This window comes from Schistocerca cancellata, chromosome 1 (assembly GCF_023864275.1).
Source record: "Schistocerca cancellata isolate TAMUIC-IGC-003103 chromosome 1, iqSchCanc2.1, whole genome shotgun sequence".
NCBI classification, from domain to species: Eukaryota; Metazoa; Arthropoda; class Insecta; order Orthoptera; family Acrididae; genus Schistocerca; species Schistocerca cancellata.
This window is the reverse complement of record NC_064626.1, coordinates 788,172,067-788,194,561: the sequence shown is the minus strand read 5'-3', so window position 1 is coordinate 788,194,561 and position 22,495 is coordinate 788,172,067. Positions and strand designations below refer to the sequence as shown.

Below are 22,495 nucleotides of genomic sequence, written 5' to 3'. Positions count from 1 at the left end.
CTTTGCCATGAAACCACCTTTCTGGGGAAAATACTTGTCAAATAAAGTCTGTAAAAGTAAAAGTCTTTTAGAACGTTAATCTTGAAAAACCAAGATGAAATAAAAGTGCTTGAAGTTGGACGGGTGTAGCTCAACGTCTCACTTTGTACTGCCTCTCTCACTTGATTTCTCGTGGGTCTTGTGTCGTCTCGCAAACAATTCGAACATTGTTGCATACAGTAAATTCGTTAATTATAATCAAAGTTGTTGTTCAAAATTACAGAAAATGTTATCATTCGGAGATTACAATAGAAGAAGATGAAACAGGATCCAAAGTTAAATACATATCTGTCGTTTTCATAGAAAATAAGTGAACTGATTCAAATAAACAAAGCTTATTACATTTTTGTTAACTGCACTTAAACTATGGTGTCGCAAGTATCCCTACCATGTTTCTTGCTCTAAATATGGGTACATTATTTTTTACTGTAGATGAAATTTCAATATATAATCCAGTAGCCTAAATAAAAACTTCGTTTGCATTGTCAGTTTCATGTTGTTAATTACAGTAACTACGAAGTAATTAGATGCCGCTATGTTAAACAACAGTATAGCAAGTTGACTGTATGACAAACAGAGTTGTTACAGATTCCTAACATTGTGACATACAGTATATTTGGTGCTTTTTTTGTTATCGAATTGATTGTAAGTAAGAAATCCTAACTGCAATTAATTGATTCGATACCAAAGGATGGACGTAATATTAGCCAAAAATCCGCCATAAAATTGTTGAAAATCACATTGCAGAACTCAAAAGGCGAAATAACGTATATGGGTCCTACCTAATGACTTAACAATTAAACAAGCGATCCAAATTAGCTTCGAAATTTTATGAAAAAACGTTACGTTTCTAGGCTGAAACCACTCGCTGACGATTAGACCTCACAGAGCTACCAAAATGCGATGAAACTGACTGCTACGGTTACCCGCTGTTCTGAATACTCGCACACGTTTACTAATAAGTTAGGATACGGTGGTTTAAAGGGCCAGTCGAGTTCGATACTGTGCCAGAGTAATAGCCAAGATAGGAAGATATGCCCTCAGCCCTGTGAACACCGCGATTGTCGTATTTGAAGGTTGAAGTGACCATACTCAGTACAAAGGTGCAGAACCGAGGGCATCACAGAGAATCTTGAAATGAACGACCTGGTCCAAAGTCATGGTAACCTCAGTGACTAGGTCCACGTTATGGTATGAACAACACTCCCATTACATCACAGAACCATCTCCGGCCTGAACTATGCTTTTTACATGCTGTGGGTTAAAGGCGTCATGGGGCCATCGATGCACTCAGCGCTATTCGCCATTTAATAGAAGCAAAATCGCTAATCGTCGAGCGCACTACCCACCTCCAGACAGCTACTGCCCAGTTTCTTATGTTTGACGCTTGAAGATGTGCAGTTTTATGTGCCGCTGTGAGCTATGACCTCTTGCAAGGTACCGGACACCAATGCCCATTCCATGTAGTTCCTTTCTTAATTTTCACTCGGAAATCTATGGAGATGGACGGACATTCATTAACAGTAGCAGCTCCTTTTGGGTCCCGAGTAGATACCCATTAACAACGTGTGACACTTGTCTCTGGTCCCCTTCGGTTAGTATGTTTGCGTTACATGGCTGCGAGGGGCACACCATTACTTGTACACACGTTGGACTGTATGCGTCGATACACCAGTAAATTTTGGAAATTTATGGTAAGTTCCTAAGTGAACAAACTGCGAGGTCATCGGTCCCTAGGCTTACACACTACTCAATCTAACTTAAACTAACTTACGCTAAGGACAACACACACACCCATGCCCGAGGGTAGACTCGAACCTCCGATGGGGGGCAGCCGCGCGAACCTTGTCAAGGCGCCTTAGACCGCGCGGCACACCAGTAAATTAGACATCTTTATTCACTATGTGATCATGGGCGCGTCCAAAGACGACGGCTCCTACCTCCCATATTGTCACGCATCCTCGTCGACCTACGTCACTGCGCTGATTCCATACAACCGACTGGCACATTCACACTATTTCACTGCCATCATTGCCGCGGTGGGAGGTCATATGACATCTTGGTACCAGTTCTACGTCATATGCAGCACTCTAAAAGGATCAGTGAGTTCTTTTGAGGAGGTAATTACTGTTTGGTCTGTTGAGCTTACTGTAATCGTTCTGAAATGTGTCCAGTATAGCAGCAATGAACCACAAATTGCAGTTCAAATATACCGGGTGGTTATAATTAAAGTGCAGCTACTCACAGAGGTCCAGTGCGTGTTGTATAATAATCGTCGTATGGCAGCGAAACTTGATAGATATGCTAATGTGTTAATGCGGAACCGATTTCGCTGGAAAAAATTGGTTCCAGTTTCGGCCGCCACGTGTAAATCTCGCGCTATAAATGCAAGAAAGACGTATAGAAATGTGTCCGCATGTATTGGGTTAGGAATCGGACGTGGGCAGAAAAGGTCCAGCACTTGAGACAGACGTAATGTCGATTTTATTACTAACCGCAACTTACACGTTTTGTTCAGGATGAGGACCAGATACGTCGACGAGATGCTGTATCCGTAAAACAACGTGATTAACATTTGCTCGCAGCAGTTCTGATGGGATCTGAGCGACGTGTTCATGTATACTAGCCTGCAGATCAGGTAAAGACCAAACGAGTCCCTCGTAAGCTCATTCTTTTGCATGTCCACGGAGCGATAAGTCACGTGGATTCAAATTAAGTGATCTTGCAAGCCGTGCGTGTGGAAAACCTCTGGTAATAAAATGTTTGCGGTAGGTTCCGTTAAGCAGATCTTTCACTGGGCGAGCGACTTGACATGTTGCCTCATCTTGCAAGAAAACAGTGGTTTCCACGCAGTTGCACTCTCTCACAGCAGGAGTCACGTGCTGTACAAGGAGGTCTCGATAACGTGCGGAAGCCATGGTACACCTGACAGGCCCCTGGGTGCAATCTCTTCAAAGAAGAACCGACGGAGACTAAAGGTGCTTGTGAATCTACACCACACAGTCACATACAGCGAGTGCAATGGCTACTTCGTGCACAACACGTGGTTTAACAAATTCGGCAGTTGTGGGTATTCATTGCACCCTTTTGTGTAAAATGTACCTTATCACTCGATAGAAAATTGCCGGCCACACGTCATTAACTTCGATGCATCCCAGAAACTGAACAGCAAATTCAGAACATTGCTGCAGATCATAAGGTTTCAGTTGCTGCACTGTCTGGATCTTCTACGGGTACCAGTGTAAAACAGACAGCAAAACTTTCCGTACTGTTGACCGTGGGATATAGAATTCTTGTGACACTGCACGAGCGCAAGCACTGCTCGGGGCACGTGCTGTATTTTTCAATTACAGCAACAGTAACTGGCCGGCCGCGGTGGTCTAGCGGTTCTGGCGCTGCAGTCCGGAACCGCGGGACTGCTACGGTCGCAGGTTCGAATCCTGCCTCGGGCATGGGTGTGTGTGATGTCCTTAGGTTAGTTAGGTTTAAGTAGTTCTAAGTTCTAGGGGACTTATGACCTAAGATGTTGAGTCCCATAGTGCTCAGAGCCATTTTGAGCCAACAGTAACTTCGTCAATAGCTTCCACCACGATAGGAGACCACACCAAGTGCAACTATCTTTGTTGATCCATTATGGATGGTGGGACGACGGCTGGCATGAACTTCTTGATGCAGTAATTTACCAATAGCCGTATGTATTGTAGAAATTTATTTTATTTTATGAACTTCTATGTGCTATCAGTTTCGGCATTACATTGATGAGCCGGCCGCGGTGGTCGTGCGGTTCAAGGCGCTTCAGTCCGGAACCACGAGACTGCTACGGTCGCAGGTTCGAATCCTGCCTCGGGCATACATGTGTGTGTGATGTCCTTAGGTTAGTTAGGTTTAAGTAGTTCTAAGTTCTAGGGGACTGATGACCTCAGATGTTAAGTCCCATAGTGCTCAGAGCCATTTGAACCATTTTTTACATTGGTACCATCTTCAGGCCCCACTCGTCATAGTCGTGAAACCAAGAGCTGTTGCAGGACGATTGATTCACGGATCCAGTTATATGGCTCCTTCCGTGTATAGCGGTTTTACAACTATGACGAGTGGGGCCTGAAGATGGCATCAATGTAATGCCAAAACTAGTAGCACATAGAAGTTCATAAAATGAAATAAATTTCTACAATACATACGGCTATTGGTAAATTATTGCATCAAGAAGTGCAACTACGTTCCCGAATTTCATTACCATCTTTTTCAAACTATTTAATGACATCGGACCTTTCAGTCGGCAATACTCTCTCAATGCTGCCGTTAATTGTTACTGTGCACATAAAACAGTTTCACTAACAGAGCACGGTCTCTCTTCTTCGTAACCATACTGTTCATTCACGTTTATTCGTGTGAAGTGACTGCGTAGATGTCATAACGTCATACGAACAGTGTACAACGCCATATTTGCACCTAGTGGCCAAAACTGGAACTAATTTTTTTCCCAGCGTAAATCTGTACCGTATTAAGGCATTATCTTATCTACCATGTTTCGCTGCCATAAGATAAATACGGTCCACACTGGATCTCCGTGAGTAGCTGTATTTTAATGATAACCACCCGGTAGTGACCGTGTCGTCGTTTTAAAAGTTCTCGCTAGCTGTCAGATATCGTTGCGCCCTCCCGCTGGCTGAGCCTGCCGCCGGTGTCCGCAGTGAAGCCCTGCCCGGGCCTGTGCGTGGCGGAGCGCATCGCCGAGTACTGCGACGCGGTGCTGGAGGCGGCCGAGCTGTGCGGCGCCGGCATGCGCTGCTGCGTGTCCCGCGACGCCTTCCCCGAAGCTCAGCCGCCGCCCAGCCTGGCCGAGCGCAACGCCAGCCGGCCCACGGCGCCGCCGCCCACGCCCTCTTCGCCGCCCCCCGCCGGCGCTCCCCCGTCGCCGTCCCCGTCGCCCGCGGCGCCGAAGCAGCCGCCGCCGCAGCCGCCGCCGCCGCCCAAGCGCGTGCCCAAGCCTTGCCGCGGCGAGTGCGTGGGCAGCTTCCTCGCGCTGCTCTGCGAAGACATCGACACCGAGGCGACGTGCCCTGACGACGGCAACTGCTGCGTCACCTACTACTCCCCGCTGGCGCCCTCCTCGCCGGCTCCCGCTCCTCTCAGCACCACCACCACGGCGCCGCCGCAGGTACCTATAAGAGTCTAGACTACTAGCACCGTAAGAGTCACCGTAAATGCTGCGCTAACCTACAGTTCACAAGACTTCGTGCACACGTGGCGTCATTTCCACGTCATACGGAGCTATCAGACACGGCAGGAACCGCTATGACCTTCTATTAGCATTCGATACCGAGTGCTTGGGAGACATCATATCGGATTCCGTAGTCGATAGTTTTCGTATCATAACTTGGGTATTGTGAAAGTATGCCGCCTCAGGCCAACGGCACACTGAGAATTCATAAAAACACGTCTTACTTGGAACGATTTGAATCTTCTCAAGATCTAACAAGGGAACATCCCCATCACACCCCCCTCAGATTTAGTTATAAATTGGCACAGCGGATAGTCCTTGAAAAACTGAACATAAATCAATCGAGAAAACAGGAAGAAGTTGTGTGGAACTATGAAAAAAATAAGCAAAATATACAAAATGAGTAGTCCATGTCCAAGATCAAGGATAATGTGAGCTCTGGAGCGCCGTGGTCCCGTGGTTAGCGTGAGCAGCTGCGAAACGAGAGGTCCTTGCTTTCTTTATTTTCGCAAAGTTATGATCAGTCCATTCGTTCATTGACGTCTCTGTTCAGTGTAATAAGTTTAGTGTCTGTGTTTTGCGACCGCACCGCAAAACCGTGCGACTAGTAGACGAAAGGACGTACCTCTCCAATGAGAACCGAAAACATTTGATCGCAAGGTCATAGGTCAACCGATTCCTCCACAGGAAAACACGTCTGATATATTCTATACGACACTGGTGACGGCATTTGTGTCACATGAGAATATGTTGTCGACCCACGTAACTTGCACACTTGGCGAATGGGTAAATAGATTCTTCTACCTTGCCCGATTTAGGTTTTCTTGTGGATGTGATAATCACTCCCAAAAAAGTGATGAAAACATAAGTTTGTCACATAAACTGCAACAAATGAATGCAACAGTTTCACAGAGTTTGTCACATAAACTGCAACAACTGAATGCAACAATTTCACAGTCGCACAGTTTTACCTGTGCTCTGTCAAAAAATATGTTTTTAACGTTTTCAAATTTGCCATGTTTAGACCGTCAAATCCTGCATATGTCCAAGCAAATCTGAACATGTCCTGGAATTTTGCAGAGCGGAGTTGATTATGACCACGGCGCTCCTGAGCTCACATTTTCCTTAATGTTGCCGATCTTGGGCATGAACTCCTCAGTTTGTATATTTTGCTTATTTTTTTCATAGTTCCATACAACTTCTTCCTGTTTTCTCGATTGATCTGCGTTCAGTTTTTCAAGGCCTATCCTTTGTGCCAACTTATAACTAAATCTGAGGGGGGTGCGATGGGGAGGTTCCCTTGTAAGTTACACAAAAATGGCCGAAATCTTTCGAGTACATAGCGGTATAGTGGTTATAAACTTGGAGCTACGAAGTGTACACTGATCAGCCAGAACATCAAGACCACAGACCTAATATCGATATAAACCTGGTCAGGCGATAGCAGCGTCACCTGGCGAGGAGTGACTGCTAGTCAGACACGCGCACGGTGCATGCAGTATCAGTGAGCGTGCTGTCCGTGTGTAGGATGGGGAAGGCGCGCGATCACGTTTGTTGACCACCGAGCGAGGTGACGCTGTTGTTAGCACACTGGACTCGCATTCGGGAGGACGACGGTTCAATCCCGCGTCCGGCCATCCTGATTTAGGTTTCCCGTGATTTCCCTAAATCGCTCCAGGCAAATGCCGGGATGGTTCCTTCGAAAGGGCACAGCCGACTTCCTTTCATAATCCGATGAGACCGATGACCTCGCTGTCTGGTCTCCTCCCCCAAAAACAATAACAACAACGTTTGTTGGCCGATGCAGATTGCGATGGCACGGAGGCTCGGCAGGAGCATTTCGGAAACTGCACGACTTGTCGGGTATTCGAGGAGTGATGTGGTGAGTATCTTCAACACGTGGCGAAGCCAAGATGAAACCACGTCCAGACATCGGGGGATTGGGCGGCCACCTCTCATTGCAGGTGTCGGAAGCAGCAGGCTTGGCAGATTGGTACAACAGGACAAGCGGCGAACTGTGGGGGATCTAACATCGGTCTTTAACACCAGGAGCCGGCCGGGGTGGCCGAGCGGTTCTAGGTGCTTCAGTCTGGAACCGCGCGACCGCTACGGTCAAAGGATCGAATCCTGCCTCGGTCATGGATGTGTGTGATGGCCTTAGGTTAGTTAGGTTTAAGTAGTTCTAAGTTCTAGGGGACTGATGACCTCAGCTCCCACAGTGCTCAAAGCCATTTGAACCATTTTTTTTTAACACCGGGAAGAGCACAAGTGTGGATGAACTCATAGCGCACCGAACACTGTTAACAATAGACATCGGCAGCCGATGATCCATGCATGTGTCAATGTTACTACCATAACATCGGCATCTACGACTGAAATGGGCACGTGACCATCGACACTGGACGTTGGTGCAGTGGCAGATCGTTGCATGATCTGATGAATCCCGATACCTTCTTTATCATGCCTATGGGAGGGCGCGAATCCGTCGACCTCCAGGGGAACAGCTCCTTGACGCCTGTACTGCGGGATGGAGAAAAGCTGGCCCCCCAGCTCGCCAGATGTGAACCTGGTCGAAGACATCTGGGGTACGACTAAACGTGGCATCAGAGCTCATCGCTGCCATCCCCGGAATTTAGGGGAATTTGGTAACTTCTGTTTGCGGAAGTGGTGCCAATTCCATCTAGCGACGTACTAAGGCCTCTTTGCTTCCATGCTACGACGTGTCGCCGGTGTTATTCGTGCCAAAGTTGGACATACCGGCTATTAGTTACGTTCTCATGATGTTCTGCTTCATCAGTGTACAGTTGCAAAATAGATGGTTCACGTAATGCCATATTCGGTTTTTTTTTCGTCATCGCATTTCTAAAACGTTTTGGAACTTTGCAGTTCCTCACTTAACGAAACCTCCATACCTAAAAACTGCAAAGTTGCACAGGTGACACCAATGCACAAGAAAGGAAATAGAAATATTCTGCTGAATTTTAGACCCGTATCATTGACATCCATTAATGGTATTATTTTTGTAATCCAAACCGTGTTTCAAATTATGAAACACCTCGAAGAAAAGCTCTATCGCAAAATAACCAGTACGGATGTAGAAAATATCGTTTTTGTGAAACAAAACTGGCTTCTCATTCCCAGAAAGTAATGAAAGTTATCGACAGGGGATCTCAAGTTGGTTTCGTATTTCCAGATTCCCAGAAGGCTTTCGACACTACTCCTCACAAGCGACTTCTAATGAAATAGTGTGTCTATGGTGTATCGTCTCAACTGTGCGATTGGTTTCGCGATTTCCAGTCAGAAACTTCACAGTTCGTAGTACATGACGGTAAGTCATCCTCAAGGAAGCGTCATAGCTCCTCTACTGTTCAAACGATTTGGCAAACAACCTAAGTGGTCCTCTTATACTGTCTGCAGATAATGCCGTCATTCACCGTTTGGTGAAGTCATCAGAAGATAAAAACGAACTGTTCCTCCAAGCGAGTACTAAAAAATTCCGTTAACTTTCAGTTGTACGATAAATCACACAAATTTAAAGACTGTCGACTCATTTGAAAACCTAGGGTTTGCAATAAATTACGAAAAACTTAAATTGGAACCGATACGTAGAACATGTTTGGTGGAAGACGAACCAAAGACTGCGTTCTACTGGCAGATCACCTAGAAAGTGCAACAGTTCTATAAAAGAAATAGCCTAGGCTACACTACCCTTGTCCGTCCTCTTCTGGAATACTGCTGCGCGGTATGGGATTTTTATCAAAAAGGATTGAAGGAGAACAGGGTAAAAATTCAAACAATAGCAATTCATTTCGTCATCCGTGTAATCGAAAATGTGGATAAACCGGAGTCAGAAAAAATGGGTTCGTTGCTATAAACACAGCTGTATTATTTTCACATAAGGAACAAATTATACATTATTTTCACATAAATGGTGACTAGATATTGCAAGAAAACAGTGAGTTTTATGCACTGAAATAATCAGCGAGTTTCTTTTGAGCCAGCATCGTATGTCGTCTATGTGTAGCACGACTACGTACGTAGACATTTCACCATCAATAGTTCGGCTGAAGTCGTTTCCGCCTGGGTTTCTAAATAAACAATTATTTTGTGCAACTGTGTTGCTGCCTCTGAGTGTGGCATAATGTCTTCATATTTAGCCCCAATTTCATCAACTAATCCATCGTTACTATCTCCAGACGAACAAACGACGATAGAAATAATTTCGCAGCCAGTGAGTCATGTCGTTAACACCTGTCTGAGAATTATGGACTAGTAGTCTTCCATTCCGACACCGTTGGAGTCCCAACATCAAATTTAGCAACAATGTTTTTCAGCACTTCTCTTTTATTTATCCTGTCAGTGCCTGTAACTTTTTGTCCATAAACATTACTACCTTCTTTCTCATTGTTGTCATTTGCACTCGCAACTGGCGAGAGCATACAATACCTTACAACTCAGTGTCAACTTGTTAAATGACACATTTCCGAGGATTTCTGCATTGCGGTTGCTTGAATTTAACTTTAATGATCCTCACAGAACATTGTTGCTGATATTACGTCCAGAATACTAAACAATATATAGGAACTGTACTAAAAATCGACCCGATGAACTGGAAATCTAAACTAATGCCGGATGGATAAACGAAGTCCCATTGTAACACCAAATAGGTGAGAGTGTCACGTATATGATAAGCGAGATGTGGTGGTAATCATTAAGAACAGGCGTTTTTCGTTGTAGCCGGATATTTTCAAGACATTTTCAATCATTAACTTTCTCCTCCGGATGCTAATATATTTTGTTGACTGCTATGGGAGAAATAACCATTGTGACAAAATCAGAAGTCGCGCTGAAAGATTTAGGTGTTCATTATTTGCACGTACTACTCGAGAATGGAATGGTAGAGGAATAGTCTGGAATTGTTGCTTCGCACACTCTGTCAGACATGTAAATGTGAACTGCAGAGTAGGCCGGAGTGCTGTACTTTGAGGATAGTTTATCTAGGAATGCATGATGATCTTGGTCAGTATCGCAATCTAGTGACCGATTTTAGAATCACACGAAGACATAGAAACCGCCATGAATAGTTTGCGGCATTTTCTACTGCTTTTGTTGATGTCAGACACGAGGTTGTATTGCATTCAGCATTTGTAAATATTTCGAGCTCTAAACATTTAAGTATTGTATAATAATACATCAAAGCCATTTCCAAGATATTGTTAATTCTTCAATTAAAGAATTTTATGGTGTGTGTAATTAAGCATTTTTTTTTAAAAAAAAAACCAGTTGTATAACGTGTGGACAGTTAAGCCATCTTTCGTCAGTCGTGCACCCTCTCGTATCTTGAAATAGAGGGTCTTTTACCATGGAACATGAGATATTTGAAAATAAACTGAGGTTCTTTAATGCCTTGATAAGTTTATCGGTCTTCAAACAGAAGTTTGTGTTAGTTTGCAATAGCTTCTATTTCAAATTGTATTTGACTTGTAACTGGTTTTTGATAATATTTGTATTTAATTTGAGTTCATTTATTGACTAATAATGTAACAGAGAGACTATTATATACTGTATTGACAAGAATTTATCGAGTGCAATACTTTTGAATTTTAATAGAATATTTGTTCCTGCCTACATAACCATGTTGTACTGTGGAACATTTTTTTCACGTTTGGAAAAACTTACTTTTCTGGAGTAAATTTTTTAATTTCAGGAAAAGACTGCAAAACACTAAAAGTGGATACTGTAATTTAAAAATGGAAGAAGAAAATTTATTAAACTTCAGTTACAGGGCTGAGTAGAAGAGAAAGCGTGAATAGTAGTCTAAATCACAACAGTCAGCTGTAATGATGCAAATGTAGATATATGCTCAATCCATACTTTTAAAGGAGCTGTGAAAGACTTACATGAGATGACACCTTGTGCTGCAATCTGGTCGTCAAATTCAAACATCAACCTGTAAATTCGTTGTGCATGTAAATACATATCTTGCTAATTACCCAAAGCAAATCAGTAAAAATGAGGGAAATAATTTGTAAAGTTTTGAAACTTTGGGAAAACACTCATAGAGGAGGAAGTAGTAAGAAACAGGAACACTTCCTCACCTAACGGATGAGCAACACCTCTGCACTCCCACTCCCTTGATTCAAGTTTTTTACCTTCTTTCAATTTTTACTGAAAAGGTTTCATTTTTTCGAAGACATCTGTAATGAGAAAAATATTTCTTGTGAAATTATGCTCAAAGCAGCTCATATCCACGTCTTAAGCAAGTTATCCAGTTTTTGAGACATGCTATATGGAATGTTAAAAACCCCTTAGCCTATGAGTTTGGCATAGGTTTTCACTTCGATTTCAATTCGGTTAAATTTTTCTTCTGTTTCTCCACAGATACTTACCTTTTGTATGTATAGAAATATTTATGTAGCATATAATTTTTAGCACTAAAATTTGAAAGTAAAAAAACAGAGTGAAATTCCTTTTAAAATTCACATTTATTGGTTCAGAACAATCCTGGTTTACAGTTTTTTTCAGTACTGTGCACCGTAATATTTGTACTGGAGTCAAAATAATTTGTAATGAGAATTAAGTATTAAGCATTAATTAACAATTATTGCATTATAACGCATTTACAATCATCATATACAACCAAGCAACTAAAATACAACAATATCTGCTCAATAAATAAGCTATTGTACACAACTGTTTACAGCAAGCCATTCTCCAAATCTTCCATCAAATTACTGCGAGCCACGTTAGTGCAGCTTTGTCTTCACTGTCTTTAGACGTTTTTGGGCAGTGTAACTCAGCCTTCACAAACTTGTATTTTCTTCTGCAAACTTGAGCTCAACCGCATGAAACCAGTAGTAATATCTTGCCTGAAGCTGGTGGTCGTTTCATGTGAATTGGAGAGATGGATGCGTTTGATTCCCTCCAGCTCTTGTTTCTAGAGTCCAAGCTGTTCCCAGCCATACATGGAGTTACACTCAATAGGCGTGGAGGCATGCAGGGTCAATAGTAGGTGGCAAACGAGAGAGTGTGACAGTATTGCTTGCCTGACTCACAACAAGATTAAAATATTTGAAACTGACTGAATAAGACGAAGAAGATGTTAAGCTTCTATTGGTTGTGTAGCTTTCTGGTTAATTTGTTTCTTTACTCGTGTGGCTTAACATATTCACGTCGACATACCTTACGCAATTCAGTCATTCCAGCATTTGTAGAAGAGTGTGAGCATCATCTCTCCTTATCAAAGCTGCCAACCCCTTCATCACTCTTAATGTCTCTCCTTCCAAAAGAGACTTACTGTAAAACAAAAAAACAAAAAAGAAAACAGGTAAGGTCCAGCATTATTTTTCTCAGAGTCGATAGAAAAGGAAAGAGAGTATGAAGGAACACTGCGCAACACAACAAAGTGAAGTGTCCCACACGGCTTTAATGAGTTCACGACATAGAGTCAGCTAAGCTGGACACGTCTACGGAAAAACGGCAGCGACAGTGTGTAAGGCAACAGAGCTAATATGCTGGGCAAAATAGACCGGAAAATACTTGTTTTGTGTTTTGATGGGCGTTGTATTTCTGTTGCATAATGTTTTGGTTTTCTATTAATTGCAACGAATTCTAAAAGTGTGGTGATAAATGTGTAAAATTATATAATGTATTTAGATTTAAGTATTTAAATATTATAAAATGCTGTAAACGAATTGTGGCCATGTTTAGGGATTATTTTGACTAGTGTGGTGTCGTGTGACCCGACTCAGGACTGTGGAGATGAGCTGGAAAACGAGGCCTTTTGTCGTTGGCCGTTGTGGTGGCGAGTTGGGAGAGGAAAAGTGGACGCCAGTGTATGCGAAGGAACAAAATGAAAGTGTGTGGGTGTGAGACAAACAGTGTACGAATTGCACCGATTATTATTTGTGAACTTAAAAATGCATGGCCACAACGTTAAAGTGTTTCTTTTGAATACATAAGTTTCAGTCTGAACGTATATAGTTCAATTCACTGCTCTTCAAAAGCCAACCAATATCTGACTTAATAAGCAAATGCAACCGTTTACTACCAACCCCCTTTGCAAATGAGCCACGTGAAAAATAGGTAGTAAACGAGCCAGAGTACAGTTGCAAGTGGTAGGGGAGCGGTGAGTGAATGGGGAAGAGGAACCTGACGTTTTCATTGTTTGGCACTTAATCCTGATTTCATTAATACTAAAGACACAAGAAATTTTATCTGGTTGAAATTATACGAAATATTTCGAGACACTTTTCATTTACGGAAGTCACTACGCAAGAAAGCTGCGAAAACTATGCTTTAACAGAATCCTATTCCCACTCTCATATTTCTAAAGTTATTAGCCTGGCTTAAAATATGTACAAGACCTTTTTTGCGTAGCAGAGGTTGAAAATACCGCCACAGTTGTAAGGTTCTTTAATTTAGAACACGACCGCTTTCGCGCTCTTATACGCCCATCTCAAAGGTGTTAGTTCACGCTGTGACCCGGAGCACTGCGGTGGACTAGTACAGGACGCGCTGTATTTCCACCGCGGCGCTCGGGGTCACAACACGAACTAATAACACCTGAAGATGGGCTGTAAGAGTCCGAAACCAGTCGTGTTCTAAATAAAAGAAACTTACAACTGTACCGGTATTATCAACATCTGGTATAATGCTCAGCTGCGTATGTTCCTCCAACAAGATTGTTTGTTTTTTGCGTAGAATTGAAATAGGAATATTTTTTTTTTTTGTATATACAGTTCTCTTATAAAAATGAAGCATTTTGTGCGAAAATGGAATAAACTGACTTTTGGTGGGCGTAGGAGGGGGGGGGGGGGAAGGAGGGACGCACCTCCCCTATGGGGGGAGACTTTTCTGTTTCTCATTACTACACCCCATAGGAATATTTTTCCGAAGTTCCAAAACTTTATAAATTACTTCCGCCATTTGCTGTCTGTTTTTTACTAACTTGTCTGGGGTAAACCGCATACGACGGAGATGCTGACGGCGCCTCTCTCTGCTGCAGTCGACGCACGCGCTGCCGCGGTGCCCGGGCTTCTGCCTGCTGCGGCTGATGTCGGGTCTGTGCGAGCGGCCGGCCGTGGTGATCCCGCACACGTCGACGTGCGGCCGCGACTCGGTGTGCTGCGACAACACGCGCCAGCCGCCCACCACCAGCCGGCCGGCCAGGCCGCGGCCGCGGCCCACGCCGCCCCCGCAGCCCAGCACCACGGCGGCGCCCGACCCGCGGCCCGACTGCCCCGGCTCCTGCATCGTCTCCTACCTCTCCTTCACCTGCTTCCGTGAGTACTCGCCAGCTAGCAAGCTGCACTACTGCTTGCGAAAAATGCAACGCTGAGGAGGAGACGTGGGATTACAATGAAATACACCGACGAAACAAAAAACTCGCAGTACCAAGAAGGAGTTGTGTGACATAAATGAAAGTTGGTCGGCGTGTTTCTGCATCTTCAAGAGAATGCCTATTAAAATTTCGCGCCAGTCGCATAAGACTGGCTCTAGTAGCGCCACTATGAGGATGCTATTCAGGGGTCGAACGAAGCGTCTGATCCCACCCGTCGGGTTTGACCCGTTCACGTAAGGCTGTTGTGGTGTGTGACGTCACGACGGCGCGGAATTTAGTTTGTGAGAGTGGCGTGTCTGTAGGTGTCGTTTTGATGCGATTGGTGGTGCTCTCTGGTGGTGTTAGGTGATGTTTTTGGTTTAGTTTGCGAGTGTGGCGTTGTGTGTGAATTTTGGTAAATTGCTTTTTTTATGTCTTCGGTAGGTATGGATATGACTGACAGGGTCAACAGTTTTCAGTTGTCGGCTATGCGTTGTCTCTAATAAAATTTCTTCAACTATTCGGATTTTTGGATGAAGTCGTGAAGTGTTCAGTATGTCGTGAAGAAATGAGGCTTACTTAAAGTTCCGGCGTCTCGGACCAGGGACGGCTGTATGTGGAGATTGTTGTGGCGTAGCAAAACAGCCACGCCACTCTGAGGTAGCCGAAAGGCACGCGTACACACACGCCGGCTGGCGTGAATTCTGGAACAGGATACCTAATTAATGCTATAAGAAAAGTAGGCAGCTCCTTGAATACTTAACTTTAATTCATCCTTGTGGTACATCGCTCTTGACGCTACAAGTGAGACTATCTCCAGATACGGTTAATTACAATCACTGTAAGGCTAATGGCGCCTTGCTAGGTCGTAGTCATGGACTTAGCTGAAGGCTATTCTAACTGTCTCTCGGCAAATGAGAGCAAGGCTTCGTCAGTGTAGTCGCTAGCAAAGTCGTCGTACAACTGGGGCGAGTGCTAGTCCGTCTTTCTAGACCTGCCATGTGGTGGCGCTAGGTCTGCAAGTACTGACAGTGGCGACACGCGGGTCCGACATGTACTAATGGACCGCGGCCGATTTAAGCTACCACCTAGCAAGTGTGGTGTCTGGCGGTGACACCACAGAGATGTAATAAGGACAACAGGTCAAGGGAAGTGTTCGATCCCAATTTATGGGATCGGGAGCTGCTGTTGAGCTATATAGGTCAAGGGAAGTGTCCGATTCCAGATGATATTGTGTTTACTGGTATTTGGGGAGTTTTGTGATGTCGGTTTTTTTCGTCGTTTTGCGTGGTTTTGTATGGGGGTGGGTGCCTAAATTTGTTTATATTTAGTTTGTCCCCACCCTAAAGCCCCCTATTTCCCGCGCTTGTCCCGTTAGTGCCATTAGGATTTTTGTGGAACGTGTGTGTGTGTGTGTGTGTGTGTGTGTGTGTGTGTGTGTGTGTGTGTGTGTTTCGATGTATTTTCGTCCTCATAATGTGTACCTAACGACTTTATATGCGCCATATTGGAATCGTGGTTTATGGTCGTTTCCGCCATATTTGTGACATCATGGGTCAAAGCAGGCGGGCGGGATCGGACGCTTCCGTATATCCCAATTCAGATTTGATTTAAAAATATGTTGTAACAGTCTCGAGCGTTAGTTACCTTTGAGATTGGACGTCCTGAATGATGTTGGTCAAGAATGCCTTTGAGACGACAAAGATGCCATTATGAACAACTTAGGAAGAGGTCAGTTGAGGGCCTGCAACCAACCTGTCTCTGTGCTAGACACACTGGACCTACCTGGAGTTACGGTCAGGGGTGCGATTTCGTGCGACAGCAGCACCCTCGTGGTTATCCTGCACACCCTGACTGCAAATCTATACGTCAGTCTGATGATTCAACCTGTTGTACTGAGCTTTCCAGGGGTGCTTTCCAACAGGATAACAATCGCCCGCATACTGCTTTTGTAATCCAACTTGCTCTGCAGAGTGTCATCATGTTGCCTTGGCCTGCTCAATCGCCAGATCTGTCTCCAGTTGAGCACATATGGGACATCTTCAGATGACAATCCAACGTCACCCACAACCAGTATTAACCGTCCCTGTACTGACTGATTGAGTGCAACAGGCATGGAACTTCATCCTACAAACTATCATCAGGCACCTGTACCACACAAGGCATGCACATTTGCATGCTTGCGCCCAATATTCTGGCAGTTACACTGGTTATTAATGTACCAGCATTTCACATTTGCAATGGCTTTTCTTATACTTACATTAACTTGTCATCTTCTAATGTTAATGACTTCAATATATTACCTAGACAAATGTATTACCAAAATTTCAGTGCTCTACATTAATTATTTCTTGGTGTTGGGATTTTTTTTCGATTGGTGTTACGGAAGTGTACCTGTGCTTTGAGCATGATAATTTGATACAATGTTGGTATCGTAGCCTCTAGACACTGTGGCACGGAATCATAATGCGCCTTGTTATGATGCTGGGGAATATAATGCCATGAGTTTTGTAGGTGTCTTCACAAAGCATCGACAATGGTTGCTGAAGGACCATAATGAGTAAGTAGCTGACCGACATGTCACAGACAAGTTCGAAGGGCAATATGTCAGGTGACCACGCAAGCCAAGATAGTAGTGGCAACCACAGATTTGTAACTACATGTGGCCAGGCATCAAAATACATATGGAATTGGCTGCAGGTGCTGCAGGAGGGGTAGTGTGTCAGACTCTAAAACATCTCTAAGGTAACAGTGGCTGTTCAAATTGTCCCTAGTACTTAGGAGGTGAGATCACATGCTGTACACAATGGCATCCCAAACCATCGCATTTGGCACGTCCCCTCAACAAAGCAGTTTGTCTGATTGTGTTCACCATGACAGTGTTTGTCAGACACTGTTCCGAAACTGCCCCAGAGAAGAGGAGTGCTCTGGGGTGCTCACCGCAGTGCAGTGGGGAGAAATGAATTCACTGCCCTCTGGTGACATGAAGCCTATAATGCAACAAACAACAAGACAGCCAGGGTCAAGCTGAACAAATTTGCTGAAAGACAGGTACTACAACACAGAAAAATTCTCACTGAGGTATCATTCACTACAGCAAAAAGCATTTCGCAAGATGCACAAAAATGCCATATGTTCGTTCCTCTTAATAAACAGACCTGTCTCCTCCATTGTTGGACTAGCATCACTAGGAAAAATTGAGCTCACAAATTGTTTCCAGAATGAATCTTTCATTTAAGTGGAGTGTGTAACAAAGTGGGATTTGAACCCCTTAAGTATATCTGAATATTTCAGACAGGAATAAATTTTCCCACAAAATTGAGGATCTCAGTTAGAGTCTCAGTCCAGCACACAGTTTGAATCTACAGTGTGATTCATTTGTGTAATCTTTTACAACCTTAATATAAAATTGCCAATCTCACATTTTGGATGCCAAAGATGTTAGAATGTTTAAGGGGTTCAGTCATCACTGTCTCCATCAGGGGATGGAAAGTATGTTACAGTTTTTAACACATTATTGGCCTGAAAGCTATTTGGCACTCTAGCTCTGCTGGATGAAGACTGGTGAAGTAATTACAGTGGCTTTGTTAGATAAATCATCACAATGTTTGCCATATGTGATTTTAGGGAAGAAATGCAAAACCTAAGGATATACACCACTTGAAAAAAGGCCATGGAACACCCTCAAGAACAAGGTCATTTCATTGAGAGGCAACAGATAGTTCATCATTGTAAGAGTGCATGAGAACAAATTAAGACAAATTAAACATATGCCATATGTTTGTTCCTCTTAATAAACAGACCAGTCTCCTCCATTGTTGGACTAGCATCACTAGGAAAAATTGAGCTCACAAATTGCAGTAAAGAGTGCCCAAACTGTCACATCACTACACAGTGTAACCACTTCTGGTGGCAATGCATATGCATATACTTGCACGCAAATGGTCATAAATATGCCAAATGGCATCCTGTGACAGACTGCTACAGGCATTTTGTGCTCTTTGTAGCAATTCAGCAATGGTTCTTGTAGGACCTGAGGAGCAAGTAAGTTCCCACTTCATCATGTGCTATACATGTTCAACTGGCGAGAGATCTGGTGGTTTTGTTGGCCAGGGCAGTTGCTGTACACCATAAAAAGCATGTGTTGTTGCTGTGGATATATGGGGATTTGCTTTGTACTGCTGTAAAAGTACATCACCTTCCTGTCAAAGAAGTGGCAGTAGCATGGGAATAGCAGCCTGTGCAATGTAGTGGGCACTGGTTATTCTACCCTGCAGAAACACCAAATGTGACTGTGAGTTGCACCTCCACTCCATAAAACCTGGAATGGTCTCTGTGTGTTGTGTGCAAATGCACTCTGGAATTGTTATTTCACCATGTCTACCCCATACATATGTACATCCATTACTTGCATACAGACAGAATTTTCTTTCATCAGTGAAAAAACAGAGCATCATTCCATTCTTCATGACATCAGAGAAGCCATTCTTGGTGTTGTTGTTGTTTGAGTGATAGCTTGGCCAGAGGCACATGTGGTCTTAATTTTACTGCAAGCAGATATTTCCTAATGATCCCTGATGACACAGCAGCATGACGTGTACCCAGATTTTGTCCCTCAACGATATGCAGTCAGCCACCGCTGCTCGCACAATCCATCAATCTCGATGTGTGTCTGTACTATGTGAGCATCCAGAACATTGTCTGTTGAAAGCAGTGAAACATCACTGACACATTGTGCCCAACATGTGCAGAAATCCATTGATACATCCATCCAGCTTTCCACAGGCCCAAAAAGCAACCCTGCTCAAATGGCTAAAGCTGTTCAGCAGCAGAAAGAACTCATTGCTGGGACTTGGTTGTGCCCTAAAATTAATGTTGTAAACACTGCTCACATCTAAACTCGGGCCTTCTGTGCACCATGTGATCACTGATGACTGTGACAAATAAATCACTAACACTTCGACCCCTCAATATGCACATCTTATACTCTGGTGCCAATGAACAGAGCACTTGATGATGTTTCATTTTTTTCCAGAGATGTATGAACTCTGCTCATCATTCATATAAGACCTATGTTTTAACCAATTTGCCCCCTCACAAGGTATTTCCATTGACAAATTCCATACCACGTATAAATTTACTCCTAGTGTAGAGATTGTTAGATGTGAGTTGCAGAAATTTGGTGTCTATGTCCCTAAGGGTTCTCAGTTACACTGGAACCTACAGAATATAATGTGTGACTTGAAAAATAAATGAATTTACAAATAAAAGCTGCCATTATATGCTACATCTTATTGACAGATGCTAGGAGCTTCAGTATATAATTTTTGGGGCAGCACTATTAATTTCTGCAGGACGATTTATGTCGAGCTAGGACATTTTTTAAGAAATTCTGCTCTAAAATGTAGGATAACAAAATTATGGTGTGATACCATGATCTATGATGGGATATGGGCACAGCCAGTGATGGACAGAAGAGGCAAGCTGCTAGATTTAAAAGACCACAAAATCTCCAAGACTGACAGTGATATACATATGCTCAAAACTTAGCACAGACTGGAGTATGAGATGCTTTTAACAGTTTCCACAACAAAACTTTGTCTCAAAGTCTTGCAGAAAATCTAAAGAGCTTCTGCTAATATGTAAAGTATGCCAGCATTGAGACACTGACAATCATGTCACTTTGCGATAGCAATGGTAATGTTACTGAAGACATCACCACTAAAGTTGAATTGCTGACCTCAGTATTCTAAAATTCTTTCACCAAAGAAAATGCATTAAATATTCCAGAATTCAAATCAAGTATAGCTGTTGACCTGAGCAGCTTAGAAGTAGATATCCTCAGTACAACAAACAGATTTAAGTTATTTAACAAACAACAGTCTTCTGGTCCAGATTGCATCTCATTTAGGTTCCTTTCAGAGTATGCTGGTGAAACAGCTCCATTTTAGCCATAATATACAACTGCACACAAATGAAAGATCCATACCCAAAAACTAGAAAGCTCCACAGGTCACACCAATAGCCCCAATACTCAAGAAAGGAATTATGAATATTCTGTTAAATTGTAGATCCACATCACTGACACATTTGTTGTAGGATTTTGTATTCCAACATTATGAAATGGTTCAAAGAAAATGCCATAAACATACACAGAACCAGCATGGACTCAGAAAATGTGTTCTTGTGAAGTGCAGTTGGCTCTTTATTCACACAAAGTAATGAGTGCTATTGAGAGGAGGTCTCAAGTTGATTCCATATTTCTAGGTTTCCAGAAGGTTTTTGACACTGTTCCTCACAAAAGGCTTCTAATAAAATTGTGTGCCTGTGGTATATCATATCATATATGTGACTGGTTTCATGAGTTCCTATCAGAAAGAACACAGTTCGTTGTAACTGATGAGAAGTCATCTGGTGATACCTGTTTTATTTGACATTCCTCAAGGGAGCTATTGTTAATCTACATAAATTATTTAGGAGACAATCTCAGTAGCTGTCTTATACTATTTTCAGATGATGCCATCATTTACCACCTAGTAAAATCATTAAAAGATCAAAACATATTACAAAATGATTTAGACAAGATGTCTGCAAGGTGCAAAAAATGTGCCATTTAATAGAAAGTGTGATGTCTTTCATGTGAGTACTAAAAAAATTCTGTTAAAATTTGGTACATGATAAACCATAAATTTAAAGGTTCTTTCTGTAACTATGTGTCTATGGATTACAAACATGAACAACTGAAACTGAGTCATAACAGAGTAAACATTGTGGGAAAGATGAATCAAACACTGCATATTATTGGCAGAATACTTAGACGGTACAACAATTCAACTAAACAGATGGCCTCCACTAAGCTGTCCATCCTATTCTCCAAAACTGCTCTGCAGTGTCGGATTCTTACGAAATGGGACTGATGGAGGACATGAGAAAAGTTCACTCATTTTGTATTATTTCAAAATAGTGGAGAGAGTGTCGTGGAGTTAAAGTGGCAACCATTAAAAGAAAGCATTTTTAATTGTGCTGAGGTCTTTGTATGAAATTTTAGTCCCCAGCTTTCTCATCAGAATGACAAAATATTTTGTTGATTCCAATCCACATATGAAGGAATGACCATCATGACAAAATAAGAAAAATCAGAGCTCACAGAGCAAGACACAGGTATTCATTTTTCCCACATGATGTTTGAGAGTGAAATGGTAGAGAAATGGACTGAATGTGGTTCTATGCATCTCCTGTCAAACACTTATATTTGTACTACAGAGTAATCATGTAGATCAAGATGATCTGGAATTACTAAAAATTCATTACATCTCAAGCCACTTTTCAAATAGAATATCACTGGCCTCTGTGAACTTATTAGAATTTGTGGTACTGGTATAGCTAGCATCTTCAGTGGGTTCAAAGAACAGCATTTATTCGATTTTTATGGTTTCTAATATTATAAATATAATTTAAAAACTTGTATATTACAGGTAATGCAGAAATGACAGATCTCTTCAAGTGCCGTAAGTCTGGTACACAATGCTGTGCATCAAAAACTCTCATCCGTGAAACAATTGAAGAGAAATCAGGGCATTCGTCAGACCAGAACCATACTGTTACTGCAGTTGAACCATATCGTCCAACTTTAAGGCCATCACACCATCCAGCACCACACAACCCATATACAACAAGTGAGTTATTTTTCTTTCCTTTCTCTTGTGGTTTTTTGTGTCTTTGTATCTGTTAAATGTTGCCTGCAAATTCCTTTACAATTTAATTTCATTTTCTGTAGATGTTTGTTTAGAAAAATATAATTACATCAATTTGCCATAATTATACTGTTTATCAGTTTCACAAGGATGCAGTTTCTGTGTATATATGGTCACAAATGGAGATTTATTAAATTTAATTTCACTCTATCTGCCAAT

At 42.7% G+C, this 22,495-nt stretch overlaps 1 protein-coding gene across 1 annotated transcript in view; it reads left to right on the top strand.

Moving 5' to 3' along the window:
* LOC126187509 (protein masquerade) overlaps nucleotides 1-22,495 on the top strand; it is a 230,038-nt gene that overhangs the window by 193,051 nt on the left and 14,492 nt on the right. Inside the window, exons 4-6 of the mRNA XM_049928643.1 lie at nucleotides 4,731-5,197; nucleotides 14,268-14,544; nucleotides 22,058-22,258. Coding sequence (XP_049784600.1) covers nucleotides 4,731-5,197; nucleotides 14,268-14,544; nucleotides 22,058-22,258 — 945 coding nt within the window. The remainder of the gene's footprint in view (nucleotides 1-4,730; nucleotides 5,198-14,267; nucleotides 14,545-22,057; nucleotides 22,259-22,495) is intronic.